Source organism: Crinia signifera, chromosome 5, assembly GCF_055691185.1.
Source record: "Crinia signifera chromosome 5, ASM5569118v1, whole genome shotgun sequence".
Taxonomy (NCBI): domain Eukaryota; kingdom Metazoa; phylum Chordata; class Amphibia; order Anura; family Myobatrachidae; genus Crinia; species Crinia signifera.
In genome coordinates this window covers 77412284-77439923 of record NC_139221.1, presented here as the reverse complement: position 1 = coordinate 77439923, position 27640 = coordinate 77412284, and the positions used below count along the sequence as shown (strand labels likewise).

The 27640-nt window shown below is 42.6% G+C and overlaps 1 protein-coding gene across 2 annotated transcripts in view; it reads left to right on the top strand.

Moving 5' to 3' along the window:
• TAF4B (TATA-box binding protein associated factor 4b) overlaps positions 1-15966 on the top strand; it is a 354229-nt gene extending 338263 nt beyond the window's left edge. For both annotated transcript variants that reach the window (XM_083187480.1, XM_083187481.1), the window contains 2 exons: positions 1676-1795; positions 15470-15966. In XM_083187480.1, coding sequence (XP_083043606.1) covers positions 1676-1795; positions 15470-15625 — 276 coding nt within the window. In that variant the 3' untranslated portion in view covers positions 15626-15966. The remainder of the gene's footprint in view (positions 1-1675; positions 1796-15469) is intronic.
• Positions 15967-27640: the final 11674 nt, after the last annotated feature.

Here is a 27640-nt window from a genome sequence, read left to right as displayed (position 1 = left end):
GGTGTCAGCGGCAGGTTGTTTATGAATGTTTTTAAGAGCTTTATTATTGCTTTTAATGTATAATCTGAAGCAAAACAAGCAGATATCCCAGCGAGAGATTTTCCCTGGCTAGAACAGAAATGCTTCTATGTTTTTCTGCTCAAAGTAAGTACAGCTAAAATGACCATATTGTTGGTTATTGTTGTAACTCTATAGTTTGTGTAATGTTGTAGAGGCACTAGGACTGATTTGTGTGTGTGCGAAATATAAAGGTTCTGGCGAAAAAAGATGCTATTGTACCAGTAGCAGAGAGAGACCCTTTCGACCACAAAGAGTTAAGGTGAAAATTTACGGTTTGCCCCTAAATTAACTGTTGAGCAATTAAAAAGCTATTTTATGGTTTAAAATGCGTTTGAATATATGAAAATTGCAATTATCTGGGTTGTGTTTTGCAACTATTCTGTTAGATATTACGTTCTTTCTTCTGTTTAAAGTTAAGGTGACGCAAAAATTAGAAAGTTGCGTTTCATTAGATGTGGTAATGTAAATTGGGTTTCTTACTATGGCGTGCTGCGTGCCCCAATGTGGGGCCCAGAAAATAAACCCCTGGTCTCTGCTACTACGGTGAGTTTCCTTCATGCAAATAGAGGTGTAGATTTATTAAGCCTGGTGAAATGTTAAAGTGGAAGCTGATAATGCAGCAGCCTTATGGCTCCTAACTGTCATTTTCACAACCAGCATGTCACATAATAGTTAGGAGGTTATTGGCTGGTGCATTATCACCGCCCAGTTTATTACTTCAGCTTAATAAATCTTCCCCTAAGTTCTCTGTTTCTGCACAGTGAATGTCCCATATGCATATAAGTAGCAGAGGAGGTCATTCACACAACCAATGCTGTTGAAAACATGGAAGTTTTAGTAGCAAATAGGACTCTAGGATCATCATATTCATGCGTTTCACAAGTTAGTATATTGCATTGGTGAAGCAATATCCACATGGTAGGCATGACACATCACATTAACATGATATGTGAATGGTGGCAGAATAAAATGTGATCTTCAGAACCCCCTATATGTGTTAATATGTGGGTGCATTGTATATATTAACAAAGTCAGGTTGTTGTAGGAGACACTTTTTCTGCAGATTTGGAGACACAAGTAAAAGAACAATATAAATGCAGCTACCTTGTATGTCCTTGTTTTATATATATATATATATATATATATATATATATATATGCGCCCTGTTTTTCGCACTGCCACCTTAAGGTCAGATCAATAATAACATAGGTGTGTCTGATCTGTTGCTTTATGATTTCAAATCTGCCACCTAATGCCCAGCATCCATAAAGACTCATTTCATTTGAGAGACCTACAGAAAAACAGCCAACAACTGAGTAAGCGGGATGGATGGGTTTTGTTTGCTATAGGGGCGTGTTATACTTATGTGCACTGATTGAGATCAGGTGGAAGCAGACACATGCTGGATTCTATTCTTCCATTTCAATCTTGATCGAAAATGTATTTAAATATGTATGTTTCTTATGCTTTCCATTCAATGCCATTGGGTTTAACACATGGACAACTCCAAAAAAATTATCTGCATATTGTACCCTACAGTATAATTCCAACAAAGTAACTGGCTGTCATACTGCATATACAGTATATGTATATATGTGTGTTTCATGTTTTACAGATGCAGCAGCTGGAACTGGAGCAAATCCAGTATCGACAAGCGAATCTTACAGCATTGGCTGCTATTGGCCCTAGAAGAAAAAGACCTTTGGATTCTCCAAGCCTTCAGAACGTACTGGAGGTATATATGCTTATGGGTGTTTGAATCATATAGTTTTCAAAAATCACGTGCTACTTATCCCACACCCAAGGCAACACTTTAGATGTTTGTCAAACTTGACTTTGTCGTGGGGCTTGCACTATTCATGGGTTATGGCAGGAAGTTTTCTGCTTTAGAAACACCTGGTTTTGTCATCAAATTTTCAAAGCTTAATAGTTATTAACTGCAGGGGAGCGGCTGCTACGTGACCTGGCTAGTCCTCCTCAGGTTAGCCTTTTCCCCTGTTCCCAATCATACAAAACCATGCCTGGGCTTCTGGGAGTAAGTGACAACCATGGACTGCTCCTTTTAGCATCAGCTCCCTGCTGCAAGTGTCCTTCCTGATGAGACTGCCGCTCTGACTGCAGCAGCTGCCATAGCCGGTCACCTTTGAGGAGTCGTCAAAAGGGTTTGCTATGGGGGCCCACGCAGATATAGTTAATATTGACTTTTCCTAAATAGTATTCCATTTTGGTGCATGAAGGGGCAGGGCCGGCCTTAGGCATAGGCAAACTAGGCAATTGCCTAGGGCATTTGGAATGCCTAGGGGCATCAGCAGCTTCTGTTGATTAAAATGATATGCAGCATGCCTATATTCTGTGTGTGAGTGAGGCTGTATCTGCATATGAAATAGTGTATTCATGGAAATCACTGTAACATATCATTCCGTATGCAGGTACAGTCGCACACAAAATATAGGCATGCTGCATATCATTTTAATAATCGGAAGCTCCTTGTGTGTGCTGGTCATAACAATGCAAATAAGACGAATTTTCAGCAAAAAAAGGCACCCAACGTTAGCAGAACTGGCCAGGAGCTGCATAGCCTATTCAGGCAAGATGTATGAGGAAACATCTGTATCCAAGCAGAGGCAGAGGTCACAGTGTTAGCGCCTGTGCGAGTGCTGTCTGTGGGTGGCTTGGTTGTGCAATAGTGTTCGGCATATGTGTAAGGGGCATTATGTGTGTCATGTATAAGGGCATTAATAATGTGCAACATATGTGTAATGGGCATTATGTGTGTCATGTGTATAAGGGCATTAATAATGTGCAACATATGTGTAAGGGGCATTATGTGTGTCATTATGTGTATGAAGGGCATTAATAAAGGTTGGCCTAATGTGTAAGGGGCATTATGGTTATAAGGACATTAATAATGTGTGTCATGTGTAAGGGGCATTACTGTGTGGTATTATCAGGGGTGCCGAGAGAATGGGGTAGGGGGTACAAATTACCCAGGCCAAAGTCTGATGGGAGGGCCCAGTGGGGGGCCTTGGCCCCCTCCCCTTAAGTGACAGCAGCAGCTACAGCTCTTCTCCTCTGCCCAGCACACACTGCTTTGTGCTGGGTTGCAGTGTGGCCATGGAGGTGCTTAAAATACAATATTGTCTCAGGATTTTTTTCTAAGGGTATAATGTGAATAATGTGGGGAGTACTGTACATAAGCTAAAGTGGTACTACTGTGTGATGTAACGTGAATAAGGGACACCATCGCATGATATAATGTGAATAAAGTTGCACTACTGTGGCATAATTTGAATTGGGGGTAAAATTGTGTGGCCATGCCCCTTCCCGGCAAGAACACACCCCTGTTTGGGCTGCGCACCGAATGTGTGCACTGTTTCTATTTAAAATATTGCGGGTAGGAGCACCAAAATGATGACTGCTATGATGAGGGTTGATGGTGCTGGGAAAGGGGAGCAGGGTCAGAAGCAGAAATAGTGGCGGTGCTAGGGGGCATCTGCCAAAATCTTGCCTATGGCGTCATTTAGGCTAGGGCCGGCTCTGTGAAGGGGAGTATATTTAGGTGAGGTGTCAGTTTATATTTGGCATATTAAATTGCAAAACTTTTAATGAGGCAGAATAATTGTGTGGCCTTCAGATATTACTTGTCCTTGTGTTATCAATGATGTTGGAATGTGATTTCTGTAGATAAAAGCTAGAGGCTAAAAACAAGTACTGCCAACAAAAATGTTGCTGACATCCCGTATAATATCATTAGGATTTGTTTTCATGGTAACTAAAGTAACTTAGCATTTAAAGAAGAATGCACAAAGTTGAAAACTAGCTGGTAGAAACCACTGGGGGCTACATATATTAACAAAGTTGAAGACCGTAGCTGGTAGAAACCACTTGGGGCTACATATATTACCAAAGTTGAAGAACATAGCTGGTAGAAACCACTGGGGGCTACATCTATTACCAAAGTTGAAGAACATAGCTGGTAGAAACCACTGGGGGCTACATATATTACCAAAGTTGAAGACTGTAGCTGGTAGAAACCACTGGGGGCTACATATATTACCAAAGTTGAAGAACATAGCTGGTAGAAACCACTGGGGGCTACATATATTACCAAAGTTTAAGAACATAGCTGGTAGAAACCACTGGGGGCTACATATATTACCAAAGTTGAAGACTGTAGCTGGTAGAAACCACTGGGGGCTACATATATTACCAAAGTTGAAGAACATAAATGGTAGAAACCACTGGGAGCTACATATATTAGCCTCTGAGTTCTGGAGCTGCCGGTCTTTTGTGCGAGTCTGCCCGTTTTTTTTAAAGCAGCAATCATTTACGACCCACAACCAACCTGGTTTTGCCTTGTAAATGGTTGGTGTTTCAACATAAACAAAAAACGGACAGCCTCGCACAAAAGTCAAGCACCTCCGGAACTCAGAGGCGATTACATTTAGCCCAGGGAATAGTTGTTAATGAATATCATGTTAATTCATTTTTTTCTGGATAGTTTGTCCCACTGTGGCGCAAATGTTTGCTGCCTAAAATGCCATCTAAAATCATTCTATTAACAGATGATCAAAAGTGAACATATTTAACAGTTCTTTGCACACTCCTCGTTCTCTTGAGATACACAGATCTATAATATATATAGTACTTTTTCAGCAAAGTGTTGGATTGGGTAAAATATTGTCTGCTTGTTGAAATGTCAAGCAGAAGTATTTGATTATACTTTCACCTTTCTATAATTCCAAAGTTTGAAGGACATCACTCCTTGCTTGCTGCAACTCCCTTGGGGGTTGTTTCATTTATAATGTTGCCTCGGGCTTTCTTCTGCTTCCTGCGGATTTGACCTCATTTTCAACCCTGCGCTGGCAGCTGTGCTACATTACTATAATTTCCTTTGGATCACACAAGGTTGTCATATAAAAGATCCGACCTTGTGGCATTGTGTCTAAGGAGACAGCAAAGCTTTCTTATTTTGTGACCTGTAGTTGGTAGTCACATTTACATCACAAAAAGCCCCCTCCCTAAAAAAATCACATTTATTTTATATTAAATTTGGATTTATTAGACAGTATTTTATCTCAACCTGATTTGCTATAGCAGTTCTGTTAAACATCAAATACAGTATTTCATGGCTGAATAATACATTCATTTAGAAATGGAAAGTTATTTTTTTGTGATCTAATTTCAATTACATATATATATTACACGAGTAAAATAAAGGAATGAATACATTGTTTGCGGAGTGTGTGTGCCACAAAGACATTTGCAATCTATTCGCCTAGATCTATCAAACCCCCCCCCTTCCCAAAAAATGGAAAATAGAGAAGCTCCACCTTTGTATACATTTTTTGCAGTATTTGGCGATATAACATGTACAAAGGCATGCTTCTGTTGAGGTTTAATTGCTCTTTAAAGCAAGGACAATTTAAATATTGAAATCTTAAATTATATGTAAATACAGTACATAAATGCAATATGTTATCTCCCGCTTGTGCCTGTCGGTCACTTTCCATGTATGTGCTAGCTAGTATTGATGTGATATCCATTAGTGTTTATTCTTTACTGTGAGCAATAGGACACTTTCATCATGTGTCCTTTAACTGTCAGGTAAGTGATTGGGCTGCATATATACCAAGTATAAAAGCAGGGCCGGATTAAGGTCTGTGGGGGGCCCCTCCTCTCACCTCCCCCCGCAGCACTCATCGGAGTAGTTATTATCGCTGCCCATCGGCACTGCTGCATTGGCATGGCGCCTGGGACACGGGGTGATCAGGCGGGGAGAGCAGGGTAGGTCCCCCCAGAAACAGTGTGACGAGAGCAGGGCAGCGGAGAGATGCGGGGCTGGCAGGTGAGTGGGAGAATGTGGCATCTATCCCCCAGCACTGCTGCAATGCTTCCCACACAGTGGCTGATAGGCAGTGGCAGAGTCCCTGCGGTTTATGGGAACTAGTTCCCAGGATCCCACCGCTGACTGTCCAGCTGCTGCAGGGACCCCCTGCCTGCCCCATGCTTCCCGGACCCCGCAGCCTAATACTTACCCACCACCCACCTGGAGTGGGCACCGGGGAAGTCGCCCCTTGGTGGATCCGCCACTGGATAAAAGTAATCCAGTATTCATTATCTGGTTCAACCTAAATAATAGTAAATGGGAAAGCAAGTATGAAAAATGTATGCAACTTTTTTTTTTTTTTTTTAGTTAGCTTGATATTTGATATTGAATTAGATTTTGGTTAAATAGCAAGCATACAATCTCTAAGGAAACTGGCATTGATACACCAGGCTAGGTACTTATCTATTGCATAATGGTGCACCAGATTTCAAAGGTTCTTGGCAAGCTGTATGATGTGGCCACACAGCAATGTTGGCCTGGTGTCAAGTGGATGGGGAAAGTGAAGAAAGAGAAACTGCAAGGATATATGAGGGTTGTAGAGTGGCAATGTAATTGGATAGGTAAGTTTATAAAGACTGAATTGGATAAGGTTGCCTGAAGAGGTGAGTATGCATAAACCGCTACTGCAGCTTACAGCATTCTTTGAGGATGTACTACAAGGGTAAACACTGATGTCCAGTAAGGTTAGGTTATAAACGCATCTGAAATATTACCCCCTCCGTAATATAAAACTTATTATATACAGGTACTAGAAAAATAAGTCCAAATTAGTTCTAACAAAAATGGGAACTTCACAAAGTTAGACATAGTAATGAAAATGTATTCTTGCTGGAACCTACATATAGGACCATTCATGAAGCAGTGATGATTGGAGAAGTTGCCCCTGGCAACCAATCAGCTATGTATAATTTTATAGAATGCATTTCATAAATGTTACTTCAAAAATGATTGGATGCCATGGGTAACTTCTCCACTGGCACACTTCTACACTCTTCTCATTGCTTCATGTATAGACCCCAGTGTCGTTTAGTGTAAAAGTTTTGCTTTTCTCCGGTGAAACAAAACATAGTTAGAGATCTCGCTATTTGCTTATTGTTTCAAAACTTTTTTTTTTATCAAACACCAAATCAATTATACATCTTTCACCTATGCCAACTACTATCACAGAAATCAGTGGATAACACTATAAGTAACATATAAATGGAGTTTTTGCATTTGTACAGTGTGTTGAGCCATAGGTACCAAATGGTGCCAGCTTATGCTGTGATCTGCAGAGGTCCTTACCCAGACTAAGGGGCAAAGTAATAACCATTTGCTTTTTAAAAACTAAGAAACAAAAATTGTGACAGTCACACAGTAGCACCGGTTTAATCACTGGTGGCAATATTTATATAACAAATGTTATTGTCTTTTTCATCCATCCTGGTGACACAGCTCAACCATGGGATGTAGGAGGGTCCAAAGGAGCCAGGCACCTATGTTAAAGCTTTTAGAGAGGCAGGCTCCTCCCTTCTGCATCCCAGCATTCCTCAGTTTGTTTTAGGTGCCCACTGGAGTGGGTACTATGCTGTGAAGGGCTGTTAAAGCAGCCATGCGATAGAGTAGCTAGGGTGTTTTTTTAATTAATATTTCATCTTCGTTAGTACAGGTTACAGTGTGAGGCTTCCATGGGAAGTTTCCTCACACTGACAGCGCAGCAGAGGCTGACAGAAGCGCGTCCTGTCATTTCCCTGTGTGCTGAGAGACACTGGTCTCTCAACACAGCGCTTTAACCTCATCAGAGTGAGGTTTCCTGGGCCCTAGGGGACTACGGAGCTGACTCCCTGCATAGGGGGATCATGGGCGATGGACACCCCGTGATGGCGGCTGCAATCTTGAATGGGTTTACAGGCTGAACTCTCAGGAGATTGCTGCCTGTTACAGGAGCTCAGCGCAGCTGGGCTATTCAAAGTGGTCCCCATTGGAGGGGAGAAACTGGAAACCAGAGGAAACACTCAGTAGGAGTGGCTTACAGGGGGAAAAGGCACCAAAAGAGCCTCCCATCCCACTGTAGCAGGGACTTGGTCTCTTCCTTCACTCTGCCCTGGCACCCTTTCTACCGACACTGTGCGGAGCTGGAAGGAGACTTATTCCTGCAGACAGTGACGGTTTCTTCTGAGGCAGCACTTTCCACAGTGACCACATAGGGTCAGACACAGCGGCAGACAGTAAGTACACTGATATAGATTACCTTTGTACAGATGCCTGACTTAGTGCACTGTGTTAAATCATGACAGAAAGGTATATTGCTGCTGTGCTTGGGGAAGGAACGTCTGCCATGTTAATTAACTGCAAGTTTTGCGGGCTTAAATTAACTCCTGAACAGATGGACCATGGGGATATATGCCCTACATGTGAATCTGTCCCCAGTGTGGCTCAAGCCCAGAGAGTTGAGCAACCTGAGCCTGCATGGGCAGCTGCTCTGGGAAGGTCTGTGTCTGCCTTAGTACAGGCTTTAAACAGACAGAGGGATGAATTGGTTAGATCTCCCAGGCCATTGTCATCCTCACAACCTTTGGTTGGCTGTATTCCTCCCTCTCCGGGACCCTGCATTTATGCAGGCAATGCAGGACACTGCTCAAAGTGTGCACAAGATTAATGCTTTTATGGAACAGTTTACTAAGGAGTCTGAGGTTTCTCCCAGACACCCTTTATCCACTCCACCTATTCTTAATATAGACTCTGAGGAGGACGGACAGTGTGTGGAAGACATGTCATGGGAACAGAGGGAAGAGACTAAATCCTCTATCCCTGGTGTTGATGATTTAATTTTGGCTGTTAAGCAGGCATTAAATTTATCTGAGGAGGATAAGGCTCCCCAACAGGGAGTGTTCAAGAGACAGCGCAGACACAGTCACTTTTCCTTCAGATGAAAGCATGCAAGAATTGCTGGGAGGGGCATGGAAAACCCTTGATAAGACTCCTTAAAAAGTCCCACTGGTAGATGCCCCGGTGGCTAGGCTGTCTAAAGCAACTGCTTTGCCAGTACAAGGGAGTGCTGCATTCAAGGACCCTGTGGATAAAAAGTTAGAGAGTTGTTTTAAAGCAGTTTTTGAAGGTGTTGGGCTTACTCTGAGACCTATTATTGCTTCTGCCTGGGTCTCCCAAGGCCATGATGGCGTGGGCAAATAACCTGTGTGCATTACTGCAGCTGGATTCAGAAGCTTTTGCCTTGGCAGAAAAGTTAAAGGCGGTGGCTGAATGCACCTGTGAGGCTGGAGAAGAGGGAGTCAAGACGGCCTCTAAGGTGTCGGCCATTTCCGTGACGGCCAGGAGGGCCTTGTGGCTTAAGGCATGGGATGCAAACGCAGGATTTTCAGAAGGGGGTTTCCAGAGGGGCGGAGCAAAGCACGTAGATGGACACTTAGGTGACCCAGTATATGCCGGGTCAGTTAAAGTATTATAGATAGACCAAATGTATATAAATAATAATAAATAAATAAATATATATATATATACATATATATACATAACAGCAGAGTAGACCCCTGGGCATAGCAATGTATTGGGGCCCTACCTATCCTCCAGCGGTAGGGGTGAGGGGGTGCTATCAACCGCTCAGCATGTAGGGCTTGGATCAGTAATTTCCACAAATTACCCCTTTACTGCACAGATGGTGGGAGATGAGGTGGGAGCATTGGGCTGAATGAAGGGGTCCTGATACATAACTAATGGAATTAAAAACTAGAGAATCACACCTACCAAATGATATTGGGGACTAGGGGATCAGAGTTCAGGAGGCAGAGCAATTTGCCAATGAGCATATAAAACTACATACCAGATGTGTGGAGCTGGAGCAGTAATCAGCTGCTGGAAGGCTGATATCTCTGGTTCTGGGAACAGTAGAGACAAGCTGCTAGTGTCCATCAAAGGGGGAGAGTCCCAGCTTTTGGAATGTACCCTCTGAAAAACTTTGTCAGACAGAAACTGAAATATCTGACTGGGGAGGGCAATTAACAGGCTTGGATGGGGACCACTGCTTTGAAGTCAGATATCTCCGGCTCCCCAGTGCCGATTTTCAAAATTCTTGTACCTATGGAAAGAGGGGACCCTCAGCCTTCAGACCAGGGACCTCAGATTCTTGGGGGGGTTTCTGGGTACTCAGAAACCCCCCCCCCCCTGCGTGCGCTACTGAATCCCTCATTAAGCAGGCCACAGGGGGAAAGAGTACCTTTCTTCCCACAGTAGCAGCCAAACCAGCTTCCAGGTTTGCTGCTTTTCACTCGTCCTTTAGTCCCTCCCTTAGAGGGGGTGCTTCATCCAGAGGGCAGTCTGGTAGAGGAAGATTTGTTGCTGGGAAGTCCGTTTTGGTGCCTTTGCAAAAAAACAGGCTTCCAAGGATGAGGAGAAGCCCTCCGCATGCCGGGCCGGAGGCTCCCCGGTCTGGAATCAGAGTGGGGGGTCGCCTCTTGCTTATACTGGGACGCTTGGGCGCTCTCCACCCAGGATCCAGGGGTTCTCAATGTGGTTTCCCAAGGATACCAGATCAACCTGAGGGGCTTTCCTCAAAAGAGGTTTCTTCCTACACCTTTACCCAGGGAGGCACGCTTAAGAAAGGCCCTTTTTTTGTGGGGGGTCCTCTCCTTGAGAAGTGTGTGGTGATTCCGGTACCGGTGAGGAAAAGAAGGGGTTTTACGCCATTCTTTTCTTGGTGCCCAAACCGAACAACTCATTCAGACCGATTCTGAACCTGAAGTCTCTGAACCTCCACTTGTGGGTGGATCACTTCAGAATGGAATCTTTGAGAATAGTTCTCCTAAGCTTGGAGCCGGGAGAATTCCCAGCCTTCTGTATATGCAAAGAACATCAGTCTTTGCTGCGTTTCGCGATAGGCGATTTGCAATTTTGGGCTCTTCCCTTTGGGCTGGCGTCAGCTCCAAGGGTGTTCACAAAGATAATGGCAGTCATGGCAGCAGCACTCAGACTCAGGGGAATTGTAATCAACCCTGAACCTGTTAATAATAATAATAATAATAATAATCCCATATTTGGACAACCTTTTGTTCAAAGCAGAGTCAGCAGAGAAGCTGCAGGAGAATCTGTCAGCGGCAATTCAGTTTCTGCAGAGCCATGGGTGCATTTTAAATTTACTGAAATCCCATCTGTGTCCCACTCAGAGGCTTCAGTTTTTGGGAGTCATTCTGGATACACATCATCCTGTATTTCTTCCAGAACCAAAGGCCAGAGACATTTGTCAGTTAGTTTTGACCATTCTGCAGTCGTCCGGTCCGTCAGTATGGCATTGCTTGAATCTGCTGCGCAAGGTGGTGGCGACCTTCGAGACCCTTCAGTACGCGAGATTTCATTCAAGGCCGTTCCAATGGAACATCCTTGCTAGTTGGTCGAGGGAACCCAAAGACCATGAAACAAGTAAAGGTTCTCCAAAGGTTTCTCCAGAGGAGGTCAGGAATAGGGACAAACTAAAGAAATTGGATGTTGCTCGCGCCTTGCGCATTTAGGTGGACAGAGTTGAAGGCGTTTCGTAAAAATGACTTGTTATTGGTTTTGTATGATGTACATAAAAGAGGGTGGCCAGCTTCAAGCAGACCATTACTAAATGGTTATGGTCGGTTATTGCTTTTACCTACATTAAAGTAGGCAGATCAGTGCCCTCCAGAATTAATGCTCATACCACCAGGTCGGTTGCTGCCTCTTGGGCTGTGTGCCAAGGGGCTACGGCAGAGCAAGTATGCAGGACTGCCACTTGGTCCTCTGTTCACACTTTCACCATCTTCTACAGGTTCCATGAGTTTGCATCGGAGGACGCTTCATTTAAGCGAGCAGTGATGAGAACTGCGGGCCTGAGGGTACCCTCCCAAAGGACCAGCTCTTGAACCTCCCATGGTTGAGCGGTGTCACCAGGATGGATGAAAGAGAAAAGGGGATTTTTGTAAGAACTTACCGTTCGAATCCCTTTCTCTGAATCCATCCTGGTGACACAGCGATCTTTCGCTTACTCTCAGTAGGTTGCCATTTCATGTGTTGTCATGTTAAAATGGTTTATGTTATTGTGCATATTAATATGTTCAGGCATTGTACTGAGTTAATGTATACTAATGTGCTCTGAAAGTTGAACTGAGGAATGCTGGGATGCAGAAGGGAGAAGCCTGCCTCTATAAATGCTTTAGCATAGGTGCCTGGCTCCTTTGGACCCTCCTACATCCCATGGTTGAGCTGTCTCACCAGGATGGATTCAGAGAAAGGGATTCAAACGGTAAGTTCTTACAAAAATCCCCTTTTTCGGAGTATGGTTGCAGCTCTCCAACCAGAGAAATTGTGTACCTCTTATTGCATACAAACAGAAAAAAATTATGACAATTAAAAATTGGCACGTAGAAAGCGCAGCTGTACTCCAACTTTAATAATTCTGTAACACTTTTTAGAATACTAGATTTGCATATTTTATTTTAAAAGTCATATTCACAACAGTATTGTAATGTCTCTAGTGAGGCTTGTATGGCTTAGATTTTAAATGTCTCTTTAGAATGAGGCAATATAGGTATAGTCACCAGTACCATTTAATAGTATATGGGTCTCCTCTGGATACGTGAACCAACACAGTTCCTTTTTCAGGGGCAGGAGCACCTTGTTCTTAAATGGGAACAGCAGTTGGCAACATCATTTCTGCAGGCCTTGTAGCATTGGGTCAGCTAGTCAGACATGGTTTCTATTACCTGTGACTATTGTCATCATCATGTATTTGAATCTGTCCTTGATCATACACAAAGAATTTGGCTTCCACAGGTCATTTCTCTCCCGTGCTAGCTGCAATACTGATGGAACCCTTTGCAGCCTGTATACAGATAACCTTGGGGTCTTTACTACAAAGTACTATGAAAAAGTATACTGGCCAAATCTTACTGACTGTTAGGGCATCAAGTAAGACCTCACAAACTGGAACAAACCTACTACTTCATGGTTTGGGCAAGTAGTGGTGGTAGTTATGTCCATGGTTGCTAAATGTATATACCTCTGGCAATCCCTCCCAATTCATGTTCCATCTCTGGCAATCCCTCCCAGTTCATGTTTTATCTCTGGCAATCCCTCCCAGTTCATGTTTTATCTCTGGCAATCCCACCCAGTTCATGTCCCATCTCTGGCAATCCCTCCCAGTTCATGTCCCATCTCTGGCAATCCCTCCCAGTTCATGTCCCATCTCTGGCAATCCCTCCCAGTTCATGTCCCATCTCTGGCAATCCCTCCCAGTTCATGTCCCATCTCTGGCAATCCCTCCCAGTTCATGTCCCATCTGATATTCTTAATAGCCAGAAGCTTTATCGCTAAATTCATCTGGGCTGTTTAGAAATCCAGGTTGAAGATGCAAATCTTGTACAAACACCTTGATGGAGACTGCGGTGTTACTCGCCAAATACTAAGCAACAAATCTGACCGACTTGCATTCACAACTACTGCAGAAGCACATTTGCTAAACCTGTATTCTCCAGTCTATCTTCTTTAGATCTCAATTTGATCCCTACTGTGAATATTTCATTATCATTGTGGTAATTTTGTTCCATTATCAGCTGAGGTTCTTCCATTTGATTTCTTTGAATAATCCAAGCTTAGTTGTGTTTAACCTGACCCATATAGATTGCCCCATTATGCTTGTTTTTTTTTACTTTGTCAGCATCTTCTCCTGAAATTCACTCCCCATAGCCTTTTCTTCCAATTTTTGCAAATTAGGCATTCTACCATTCATCCTTTAGATACTTGAAATTACCATCATTTCACCGTTGGAGTTGATCTAATGGTGGAAATGTCATTCAAAAGTCTAATATCTTTTTATCAGCTAACACTATCTCAAAACTAACCCTAAAAAGAAACACATGAACTTGCCTGGGAGACTGAGGAGGCTCTGGATTTGGAACTGTATTTCAATATAAAAAAAACTCTCTTAGCTTCCATTTCAGCCAGAATCAGAGAGAAGATCATACTTTTCTATAAATGGTAGTGACATGCACATCATGCGTATCAGTGCTGATACTACTACTCCTGTATAACTACAAGTAATCCATCTTTCCCCAAGTTCCCTAACTCCTCCAACATGTACTGGAAGTCATGAGGACAATTTGGCACCTTGTAACACATTTAGGCCTATGGTAAGATTAACAAACGCTGGTTTATGACCATTCCGTTTTTCACACTTACGGCTATTTTAATATAAAATATCTACTTGAATTCAGTGGCTTCTATGTAGAGTATTTCTGATACTAGACTTAAACTTTGTATTCAATGCTGCATCAGTGGCGTGTGCATCATGCTATAAATCAGTAAGGTCACACTTTATCGACCAGTATAATTACATGACTCTGTATTGGGTTGCTGTCCTACTAAGATTGTTGCTAATTGTGACAAAAGTTTTTATTAGCAATTAGTTGGTGGTATATCCATGGTATGAAACTAATTTCTGTAGTAAGTGCGTACAAATTACTACAAGAATCTTTGAAAGAACCAACCTTGTAGACTTTGTTATTGATGCGGCACAGCAGCATTATACCAAAGCAGGTGGCTTCCCTGGCAAGTGAACATCACCATGAACAGATTGCCACAAGCGTTAGGCAACTATGTTCTAAGTTAACATTTTAGTATGTCTATTATGGTAACATTGCTCAGTCAGACAAATACAGTAGCTATACAATTATTCCCTTATAGACAGGTGTCTGATAATGGGTACTAGGGATCTCTCTGGAATGGCACCAGGAATATGCAGTTAGTTTTCTCTGGTTACCAGCTCTCAACCCTGTAAAATACACATAAGATTAGCTGGAAAGAATTATTGCAAAAGGGACCTACTACTAGCAGAAGTCTGTGCGTAACATGAAGTCTATCATCTGTTTGTACACTTTGTAGGTTACATGTCCTGAATCCTAAGAACATAACAGCCAGCCATATGTTTTTTTTAGGTATGACTATTGTATCTAATGCTGCTTTCACACTGCCTAAATGTTTAAGACCTGGTATTTCAAAACGGTATTTAAAACAGGTCTGAGCCACTAAACCCCTTTTACATTGCAGGTGCAAAACGTTTTAAATAGCATGTAATACCATTCACACATTCAACCCCTTTAACCCCCAAGGAACATGTTTCAAGCCATAGAAATAATAGACCCTTTCTCACGAACAAAAACGGGTAGGACACTGCTTTTTAACCGTTTTACAAATTTCGGTATTTGTTAAACGGTTAAAGCACCCTGGAGCTTTCACACTGCAGCTCTACCCATTTTAAAAGGCAAAAAACCCCCCAGCAATTTACCGTTTAAGAGCTGCAGTGTGAAAGGAGTATTACTGATCTGATATATACAGTACATATTGCTATATAACCCCATCTGGCGGTGCCTTGTTGGAACGAATAAGTTTGGGTATTTTATATGTGTTCAGTAAAAATATACTGTGTTTAGTGTTTCAAGACTTTACTTTGCTATTATAGCTAAAGATTTTTACATTTACGTTATCAACGCATGTTTACATTTTGTTTTCCAGGAGTTCCGTGCATCTGGATCTTCTGTTTTCAGTATACCAAAGTCAGTTTTTGTTCCAAGAATAACTCGGGTTAATCTAAGGGATTTAATATTCTGTATGGAGCAAGAACGAACAACAAGTCATTCTTTGTCACTGTACCGAGCTCTCCTCAAGTGAACTTACTGTTAATGTAGTGTACTATTTTTGTTGACGCACCATACTGAAGTTTTTCTAGAGAGTTCTATTTTGTTACTGATACACCACACACACACTATTATTCATACTTACACATACAAACATACTAAACACTGAATAATTCGGTTTGCAGTTTGGATGTTTCCAATTAGCAAATAGTTACAGTTGGCAAAAAAAAGTATTTATTTGTGAACATTTTTAAAGGAAACCACAATATTCGCACAAACAATATTCGAACAATCTTCAGTTATTTAGGATTTGGGGGTTATTTTGAGTATGTAATTGCTAAAAGCATTGACGTGAAATAAACCCAAAGAACGAGTTTCAAAAGCCGTAATTTTCTGTTTTCAAAAATTTCCTTTACATCTACTGTGTGCAGCTTCCAGGTAACAGAATCCTGTTTTAGTGGGAAATGTTTTGTGGTTTGTTTATACACATCAAAGGTGTATAAAAGGTAATATGGTGGCGAAATGGTTAGTTTTGCTGCAGTACAGCACTGGAAGGTATTTAAGTTCCCTTTTTCTTGCATTTATTTCCTATCAGTGGCATAGCAAGAACCCTCAAACTCCTGCAGTGGCATGTAGGTGCTGGATGGTCTGTGGGGGGTATTGCTTACACCCCTGTCTGGACCTGCAGATACTTGTCTGCTGTCCTATCGTGCCTTTTCCCATTAATAAAATGTCCCTCCCAAAATGACTGCCTCCTCACAGGAGACAGTTACACTACTGTTTGCTCTCTTTTGGAAAGTGTGTGATCCTAAGGATCAGATGTATCAAGCTTCAAAAAGTGATAATATGGAGAGTGATAAACAACCAGATGCTAACAGCCACATTACAGGCTGGGTTTGAAAAATGAGTTGTTAGCTGATTGGCTGTTTTTTTATCACTCTCCACCTTATTACGTTTTGAAGCTTGCTACATCTAAACCTAAGTTGGTTTTTATAGAAATATGGAGAAAAATAATTCCATAGCTCTAGCTGAGCTTTTGTCCCTTGTCATATGGCAGACAACATCATCTGGGCCCTTATTCTGGTTGGTGCGGTAATGTCCGCGTGCGGTCGGACCGCCGATGTTTTGTGTCTGCGCATGTGCAGAGGCATATCTGCGCATGTGCGAGCAGGGCGTACGGCCAAATCCCGCATGAAATGTGAACACTCCGAACAGGGGGTGGAGAGGGGCGTGAAGGGCTATTTGGGCTCATTACCATATGCATACGCCCCGCGTTTCATGGGCGTTCGCATGCAAACGCTGGGCGTACGTATGGTAATGCGGTTGTGACGCACGTGTAGGGGGCGAACATATGACATTGCCGGATGTCAGCTGCCCGCCCAGATCCCTGCTTTTGCACGGAAAAATGTCCGTGTGGTCTGAGGTTGCGGGAGCTGGTGGACCACTCGGTCCTGCATTCGATGGTCTGCGACCATCGAATGATGGGGGAGGTTCCCTGAGATGGAGGAGGCGTATTCCATGAAAAATACACTTGCGGTCCGTTCGGCCAGCTTCTTACGGCGTACGGACGGAGTTGGCGATCCGTATGGAAGACGGGGTTTTGCACGCACGGTCCTGGCCGCATATTCGGATCCGGCCGCACCGATCAGAATAAGGCCCCTGATGATGGCATTATGCTTACTTTCCTAATTATGCCTGTGGATGCCCCGCTTTATTTCTTACACAAATTACTCTCTCTCTTATTGAAGATCACTGACACATACAATGCAACACAATGGGATCACTGACTAACAGACAGTATACATTTTGTTTTTTCTCTGCTCATGTGATAGTTTAATCACTCCTGAAGTGTGAGCAGCATTCCTGGGGGGATGGTGGGCTCCCTCAGAGACTGTTGCTGCAGTGCTCAGTGACAGGTGTCTGGATGCACCGTAATGTCACAGTGCAGAACCCGGCTCTCTGTTACTGTAGGGGTAAAAGCATTGTGCTGACACCTGGGTGCAGTTCACGTCACCCCCAGAGATTCCTGGAGTGTACAGTAGCACCAATATAATGGAGACAGTAATACATTGTCCTGTTATTCAGCGAGGTTGGAAGTTAGTCCAGCATTACAGAATAATATGTGCGTGGGGTACCATCAGGGGGGCCCACCTTCTCAGCTGCAGACAAGGGTATAATTGTACAGAAATGTCCTCAACAAAACAGCTTCTACCTTGAAGGAGACAAACCAACTGAGAATGTGGACTAACAAATACATAGGAACAGTATTCAGACAGAAAGCTACATAATGGCAACAAGGGTCACAACAGATCTAGTAGACCTAGCAGAAACTAGCACACTGAAAAACTCACTGGGGAGTGGTCACATATGTGACTGCCATGTTTTCTATTGCTTTATGATGGTGTTTCTCTGTTCAGGGTAAAGGGTTGTGGAAAACGAGTTAACCAGATCACCATGACGGCTGGGGTCAAGTCTGCAGTTGTCATGTTGTTGACATAATGTTGGTGATGTAAATGTATTATTTAACCAGAACAGCAGGCAAGACTATTTATTCAAATCTAATGCATTTTGTGTACCGTTCGAATCGATCTCGATTTGATCCCAATCAAATAGGGATCGAATCGCAAGCAAAATTTGACCGTGTGTACCCACCATAACACTGACATGGTCATAATATAGACATGCATAATGTAAACCATTTGAATATGTCAACATTTCTCAGTGTTAAAAAGTTGCATGTTGACGTTATGAACAAAGTTGTCAACATTCTGAATGCCATTACTCAGAACCAGTCGAGATTATGATATGCCTGGCAAGCAAAAACTAGACAACCCAACTGTTCATAGTGATTGGTATAGGCAAACTTCCGTAAACCTCATAAAGACGTTGCTGTTATAAGGTTGAAAGAGATAATCTAGCAACCAATCAGATCCTGTCATTTTTATAAACACAGCCTGTAACAGTCAGGAACTGATTGGCAGGTAGTCTATCTCTCCAAGGCTTCATGTATCTCCCCTGCATGTTCAAACTATTTTCTTACAAAAATGTAATGTATGTTCATGTTAGCGGTCAGGTATATACACAGAGGCACAATTAAAATGTGCCTCAATGCTGCACAGAATATTTGTTTATGCTGTAAACAATTTTTTTCAACGCTGCACAGCAAATGGATAAATACAACTTGATAAATGGTTTGTGAGGTTTTCACATTTCACCCTGTTCTGGCACAAGATTAGAGCAGGATTTAGACACTCTTAATTGTAGCTATTACAGCAGTGGGCTAAGAGGCTGGTATGTGGCGAAGGAGAGCATTTCATCCCCGGGCACTATTAAAGAAGCCAATTAAAATCCGGAACACATACAATTAGCTCTGGTGGAGGCTGAATAGTGCCATATGAACAGCAATGTAAATAATCTCAAATAACTAAGTGACAAGAGGGCAGCATTAATTCAGTCAAGTGGCATTTTGTCCTTGGGTAAGTGCCAGAAAAACTGGTTCATTCTAGCAAATCCATGTGGAACATGAATTAACCAGTGTATTTCTGCTGCAATGGGATTTCTTGCATCATACCACAATAATTGTACAAAGCCACACCCCTCAGGCATCGCCTGGCATATGGAAGGGAAGATCTGAACCTAGATCCTTTCCTGTAAAAAACAAGATGCTGAATCATTTCATTTTTAATATCTTATCCTTATATACTACACATTCAATATATAGGGAGTTTGTGAGGTTTTGTAGCTAGAATATTTTTGTTTCGGTTTCCAGAAGACAAATTATCCAGCATGGTCATTTTACTTGTGGTACAACAATCAGAAAATTATATTTATAGTATGTGAAAGTATCGTTTGTAGAAATCTAAAGAAGAATCCCCGCAGACTCAGCTGAAGGCAAATACTTAACGCTTGAACAGGGATGAATTACAGATAAGCCACATTAGAAAAGAGCAAATTTATTTGGCGATACATACAATAGCTAGGAGTCTCAACATTTAAAATCAATGTTTAAAGCCACAAAATGTGATAATTTTAATTAAGTCTTCAGTAAGCAATAACAGTCATGTGAATCCTATAATACCCCTTTTCCATTGCTGCAATAACCTGGGTTATTGAAGGGTCTACCCATCGCTCAGTGTAAAGGGGTCCATAAAAAATAAGCCAGGACAAGTGACCCAGGAATCTGATCCTGGTCGGACCCGCTTATGTTTAAAAGCTGGTGACTGGCTGTCTTCATAGAGGTTTTCCTTAAGGAAGTGTCTGCAAGTGACATCCAGAGCGCACACGGGGTTCAGTGCAAATCTTGCTTACCGGGAACAACCAAGTAAATGGGTTCTGACCTCGGTTGGAACCGTGTCTGGAAACCCAGATGAAACCTGGGTTTTTGGCTTGAATGTGGTATAATTTAGACTCATTCACACCAAATACTTCTGTCAGAATGCATCAATTGTAACAAATAACAGAACAAAAAGCGTTATAGCTCAAATTCAATAAACAGATAAAAATTTAGCCTGTTGGACATTCTAATTACATTGATATAAGCCAGTGTTGAAAAGAACATTCAACAAATGACAAATACTGTATGCAGGGTAAAGAGAACTGTTATGTTATGCCCATACTTTGTGCCTAATTGCGAATCTTGTAATTAACTCCTATTCTGTAAAATGTTCCCAGTTGTTGTGGCTACAAGTATCTGATACAGGGATATGTTATTTAATTAATACATTAAATAGACATGTCCCAGCTACTCTAAACGTAAGTCAGAGAGAACCTCAGAAATATGACTGGGAAGTGCAATTAACAGGTCGGATACGGACTGCTGCTTTGAAGTTGAATATCTCCAGTTCCCCAGGGCCGATTTTCAAAATTCTGGTATCCTTGGAAAAAGGGGATCCTCAGATATCAGCATAGGGCCCTTATACACCTGGGGCCCCTGGGCAAGTGCCCATTAAGCCCATACAAAAAGACGGCCCTGGGTAGAGACACTTAGGGGGTATTCAATCCCAGGTTCCGACTGTCGGCACCCTGGCCCATTTTCGGTCCACTCTCCAGTTTATCGGCAGGTGGAATTTAATGTTCCGTCTGAATGTCGAAAAGGGGGCATGTCTGCGAAAATGGCTGTGGATTGTTCCATATCCGGCTGTGAAATTGGCTATTTTCGGAAAAATGGACAGACTGCTTTTTAAGTCAGGTCCGTTCTGTTGAGCTGCCTCTTCAATGCTATTGGAAATGACAGCATTGAATAGGCACCTGCAGCTATTTCCACTGTTGGAAATAGGAGCAGGGATTGAATACCCCCCTATAGCTGTTAGTTCTCTTGAGGTGCCCATACACGATGCATTTTTTGGATGCAATGCATGCTCCCACGCAAATCACATTGCACAGCACAAAGTCTGTTCAGCCCGTACTTTTTGTACTAGATCGCATTGTATCTAGTACTAAAAGCATGCTGCTGTAGCACATTTTTTTTGTACTAGATGCAATGCGATCTAGTACAAAAAGTACGGAGTTCATCACTCTGTGTGTAGGTACCTTTGGGTGATACATTTTACTTTGGATACTGTATATACCCAGGTACACCAATCTTACAATTGAGGAAGCTATAGACCACCAGGAGCAGACAATTTAATTTACTCCTAGAAAGCATGGCCATCCACTTTAAACCTCTATTTCACCAATCCAAGTATCCATTATCCAAAATGATTGGGACAGGCAGAATTTTGGATAAGTAAAAAAACAGTTATAGCAGCATACAGCTTTGAGAATAAATGAAAAACAATTTCAAATTGGATTTATTAACGCTTAATATAATATAAAAATTGCATAAAGCATATAAGAACAATAAAACAAATAAGGAAACCCCAATATATGTTAATGGTAACCAGAGGGTCCGTTCCTAGTGTACCCCTGGGAAAAAGGTATTTTTGAATTGAGATAGTTACCAACCTTTTGTTAGGGTATGGGAGTCCTCCAACAGTCCTTAATCGGTCCAAGATGGCACAAATTACCAATGACTGTGAGGAGATGGATTTTTCCAGTCCACAAGTCCGTGGGTGTAGGGACTTGATTCCCAAATGATGATTGCATAGGGTGCAAATGCAGTGATAAAGTTCCTTTAGGAATTTAGGAAAGATCCCAGAGGTTGGTTCAGACTTCTATCCGGTGGGTGTGCAAATGGTGTTTTCCAAGCAGCTACACCCACGGACTTGTGGACTGGAAAGATCCATCTCCTCACAGCCATCGGTAATTTGTGCCATCTTGGACTGATTAAGGACTGTTGGAGGACTCCCGTACGCTAACAAAAGGGTAGTAACTATCTCCATTCAAAAATACCTTTATCCCAGGGGTACACTAGGAACGGACTCTCCGGATACCATTAACATATATTGGGGTTTCCTTATATGTTTTATTGTTCTTATATGCTTTATGCAATTTTTATATTATTGTTAATAAATTCATTTTATTTAAGTTCCTCCAATTTGAAATTGTTTTTCATTTATTCTCAAAGTTATGCGCTGCTATACCTCTTTTTTACTTTTTTTTTCTACGGGATAACTATCCCTACTAACAAGCAGCTGCAGGAAATTGCACCCTTGGTGAGCGCCCCCCAGCTCTGTCCCTCAGGGTCAGTTCTAAAAAATCCATTTTCCAGAATTTTGGATAAAGGATTATTCCGTATTTCAGAATATTTTTATATTTTGAGGTATCTTGCATTTATGTTGTATATATTTATTTTATTTATTTATTTGGTACTCTTTACCTAGCACGGTGCCCACGATGTCCATCGCGGTCATCGGGGGTAAAAAACCGCGATTTCCTATAGGGATCAATGTTAAAAGTGTGATTGGACGCAATTTTACTGTTCAATGCCTCAATGCCCGCGATTTTTCCATAGGAAACAATGTTAAATGGGCCACAGAGCCCTTTTAGTCCCCCTGAAGTCTGAAATGGCCCCCACAATTGTTAACGCCACCCCACGATCAACTTGAACCCGAAGCGTGGCGAGCGGCGGCGGTATGCGTCCTACGAACATTTCATACCCCCACTATCCACGTCGGCGTGGAGTTGAGAATAGAATAGTGTGGCGAGCGCAGCGAGCCACCGAGCCCGAAGCGTGGCGAGCGGACGCGGATACCTGTGAAGCCCGCGAAGGGACGCGTTTACCTGTGAAGGTATCCGCGTCCCCTCGCGGGGCTCGGTGGCTCGCTGCGCTCGCCACACTATTCTATTCTCAACTCCACGCCGACGTGGATAGTGGGGGTATGAAAAGGTCGGAGGACGCGTACCGCCTCGCGGGCTCGCTGCGCTCGCCACGCTTCGGGTTCACGTTGATCGTGGGGTAGCGTTAACAATTGTGGGGGCCATTTTAGACTTCAGGGGGACTATTTGGGCTCTGTGGCCCATTTAACATTGTTTCCTATGGAAAAATCGCGGGCATTGAGGCATTGAACAGTAAAATCGCGTCCAATCACACGTTTAACATTGTCCCCTATGGGAAATCGCGGCCATCGCGTCGCACCCGTTTTTTAGTGCATTTGATGGCCGCGATGCCTGCGATGGGCGCCGTGCTAGGTAAAGAGTACCATTTATTTATAGTTTCTTATAAAGCGCAGCAGATTCTGTTGCGCTTTACAATAGTAGAGTATATACACATGAAATACACACAAATATATTTTATTTGTGCATGAAACAAGGTTTCGAAACAAATAAAAAAAAATAGCATTCTGGAAACTATGGATAAGGGATACTCAGCCTGTATAATGATTTTGTCAGCACTGGAACTTACTGGCTGTTCAGAGTGATTATGCAAGAACAGGCTGCATGTGACATGTTCCATTTGACATAGTGGATATACCTCATAGCACACAGCTGTTACTTAGGGGTAGATCCTATTAGATGTGGATGATTCGCGAGTGCAAATCTTTAGGGCACCATGCGCACTTTACTGTGGACAGAATTTGCCTAAAGGTGCTCGCACCTCTATAGGGTTGCAAGCAAATTCGGCCCAGCGAAGAGTGCAAGATTGGCATAAATCGGGTGCCGTTGCCGGCGTTTATATGTGTTGGAACGGCACCCAAACAGCACTTTACACCCATTGCAGATATTGGGATCAACCCTTTATGGCGCCCCTGTGGCACCAGTTCTCCTGCCAGCATCTCCCAACGCAGTGGAGGAAAGGTATCTGGTGCCCTCTCTCATCCTCGACTTTCTCAGAGCATGAATAGCGAAGTGGTACACTAGTTTGAAGTCATGATGAAATCTACAAACTGACAGCATAAAAATACATGAAAAACTAATTTCAACCCTTTCCATGTCAGCCTTTTGCTTGTGCCCACCGACTAGTGCAGACCTTTTGGGGTGTATTCAACGCTCTGACAGCGAGCAGTGACAATAGCTTGCCGTCATAATATTCAACTGCCTTCCCTTAACTTGCCATTTCCACCTCGCTTGTTCCTTTCAGCGAGGTGGAAATGGTGAGTGTGGCCATTAAAATGGTGGGGCTTGCCACAAAATGCTGAGGACCTCCCCGTTTAAGTTCGTCTTGGAAACAGTTGACACTGGTAAAAAGTTAACAGAAGCGACACATGAGAAGGTCGGCATGAGTATTTCATATTTTTTTTGTACCAAATGTGACACCTGAGCACACGGGCCCCTAATTGGTGTACCACACGCCATGCTATGGGCAAGGTGCATTGCTTTACTATTGCTGTACTTGGCACACTTTAGTGTTCCCAATCAAAATTGCATGGCTGGTGTATGAAAAAGTTTTTATTGAAAAAAACAAAACTCTTGTCAACTTTTTCATGTGCTGACATAGCCATGCCGACCTTTTGGTTGTGTCAACCTTTTGACCATATGTATGTTGACCTATTGACTGTCGATCTAGATGTGGTCTACCAGCCATCCGGTTGACAGGAAATCCAAGGTCTACACAGCTGTTCCTATCGGATAAGGCAGAATGATGCACCCTTTACATAGAAATCCATAATCCCATGCATAATCTAGTCCCATTACATACAATAAGATGCAGTCATAACAGCAGGTGCATTCTTACACTTTAGGAAATGTTCTTTATGTGTGTACAGTAGCCGTGATTCCAAGACCTTATACTAATGACTGACGAGGTCAAATGCCAGTTGAAATGGAAATATGGTGTGATCTTGACAAATGACAGACTGAGTATAGGTATCGGTGTGATCTATTCTTAAATTGTGGTGACAGCACAAGAACATTTGGCTGAGGGAACTGACACTGTGTTATCAGCATCTACTGTCCTTTGACATAATATAAATAAATTCTGATCTAAATGTATTCAATCTTTCTTATACATACTGTAATGTGTTAACTTCAACTGCTGGCAGGTGCATATTACTGGCCATGTATGCTAACATCAGTATGCAGAAGGTACCTTGTCACGTATCTATGTGGCTCACAATGCATGGAAAGGTGCACTGACCATAAGAGCAGACTGTGAATCAGTGGCAGATTGTACTGAGGGATTGTCTGTTATTCTAAATAGAAGTTTTATATATTGTTTATTTCAAAGAATATCTGACACTGACACCTGTGTCAGTCAGTCATCATCTTTGTCACCATCTTTCAAACGACAGCTGACACTGACAGCCAGTAATGGCTGTCATTTGTCAGTGTCAAATGATACTAGACTCAGTTGCTAATGTCATGTTTTTTTAAAAGGTAAAGTAATTGCAAGTTGCTGCAGCGTATGCTGGTGTTATAAAATAATAAAGTGCTATTTTTTTCCAGTTATATATACTACAGTATGTTACGACTAACGTTATATAATGGGAATAATTTAATTCACTGCCAACTAAAAATATATTTGAAGCTAGTGAGCAAGTACTGTAATGGCAGTATACATAGTGGCTCTTACTCAGATCTGATCGCAGTACAAATTTGTTCTGAAAATGGGCAAAAACATGTGCACTGCAGGTGGGGCAGATGTAACATGTGCAGAGAGAATTAGATTTGTGTGAGTTATTTTGTTTCTGTGCAGGGTAAATACTGGCTGCATTATTTTTACACAGCAATTTAGATTTCAGTTTCAACACACCCCACCCAAATGTAACTCTCTTTGCATATGTTACATCCGCCCCACCTGCAGTGCACATGGTTTTGCCCATTTTGAGAACAAATTTGTACTGCGATCAGATCTGAATAAGGGCCAATGTCAGGTGCTTTTGTCCAGGTTATAGAACAGTGACTTAACAATAGATGACCTTAACCTATAACTATACTTATTATGCACTAATTATTACATTATTAGTGCATTTTAATGAGGGAAAGGCCTAACTATATTTGAAACACTTAAGTAACCTGTTTTTTTTAATGTACTTTTAAGACCTATCTTAAAATGTTTTTGTATAATGTTCCAATGCGTGTCTACCCCCCAGCTTCTCTAGGTGGTCATCACAGGCTCTTACTGTGCTTGTTATTAAAACTCCATGGATGCCGATAGGGAAGCTGTGGATTGTATAAGTCCCTTTGGCACTATATGACATTTATTGTCCAACAGGAGCTGGTGTTTTTACTGCAGAAAGGTTCATCTTTAGTAGGACCCATTGCTTACTCTACTGTGCAATGCAAACTGGATAGAATAATCCAATGGTGGCTTCAGCAGTGGGTCTACACCACAGTCCAGGATATAAATAGGGGGAGTCACACCAACTGCCAGTGATGTTTGGGTGGGAAGGGTGGTCACAGTTGGTGTGGCTCCCTATTTGAATCCTGCACTGTGCTGCAGATCCACATCTGGAGTCGCCAGTGGAATGATTCAAAATCACAAGGGCTTAAGATCAGTGAACTACAGATGTCCTAGAAATATCAGTGACTGGTGGTGTAAGCCGAGTCATCCTAGGACAATTACAGCCTCAGGTAAGTGAAGGAGGTGGAGAGAATTCAGAAGAGGAGATCAAGGAGTATCTATAGCCGGTCTGTGCCAAATTTCTGGCAAGTTATATAATTCTACACTAAGCTCACCACTAATTGATGTTATTTAATGCCTATTGGAGTATCCCTGCTCCATGCAATATAAATGGTAGAGTATAATGGGGCAAGAGTGAAATGAGACTGAGCAGTGCAAGGGAGGGGAAAAGAGAGCTGGGATTGCATAGAGGAAAATAAAGTGTGTTTTGTTAAAGATTTAAAAACAAATGCAGGAATATAAAACTGCTTTTGAAGTAAATAAATATCTGGTTAAGTGCATAATGGACAGTTTTTAGTACTATAGATGTGGGAAATAAGCTATGAAACAAATGGCTTAGTACAGAGGTTCCCAAACACGGTCCTCAAGGCACCCCAACGGTCCAGGGTTTAGGTATATCCATGGCTCAGCACAGATGGTTAAATCAGACTGACTGAGTTACTAATTAAGGCACCTGTGGCCAAGCATTGATATACTTAATACCTGGACCGTTGGGGTGCCTTGAGGACAGCGTTTGGGAACCTATGGCTTAGTACATCTGCCCCTAACTTTTTCTACCCTAAAGGTAGAGGAGGAGCTATATTTTTGTGTTGTAGAGATTCCATCTTCAAGGTAAGTGTGTTTGTGGTTCTGTGGGATTTGATTCTAATCCTAAATGGCATAGTGCAGTGGTCGCCAACCCGTCACTTGGTAGCTTGCGGTAGCGATCCGGGTGGCTCGGGCACTCTGCCGCCCATCGTCGCCTGCCACCACTTTCCCCTCAGACAGACGCTACAGGTCATATTTCTCCTCTAGCGTCTGACAGGGAGCACAGCACATGCTCCCGGCATTTCTGGGTAATGCTGCAGCACTGTGCTCTGTGACAGATGCTAGAGGTGAAATATAACCTCTAGCATCTGTATCCTCAGTGAAGTGCAGTGAAGAAAGTGGTCAGCGGGCAGGAAGGCAAACGGTGTTGAGATCATTAACCCCTGGCTAATCAATTAGCGGCTTTGCATCTCTCTACAGCCCACTCCCCCGCGGCCCTTTTGAAAACGAGTGCCCAGAAACACCAGGCAGCACAGCGGACATTCCGTCCGTATCGACCACACTGGAAGCCGGGAATTACAT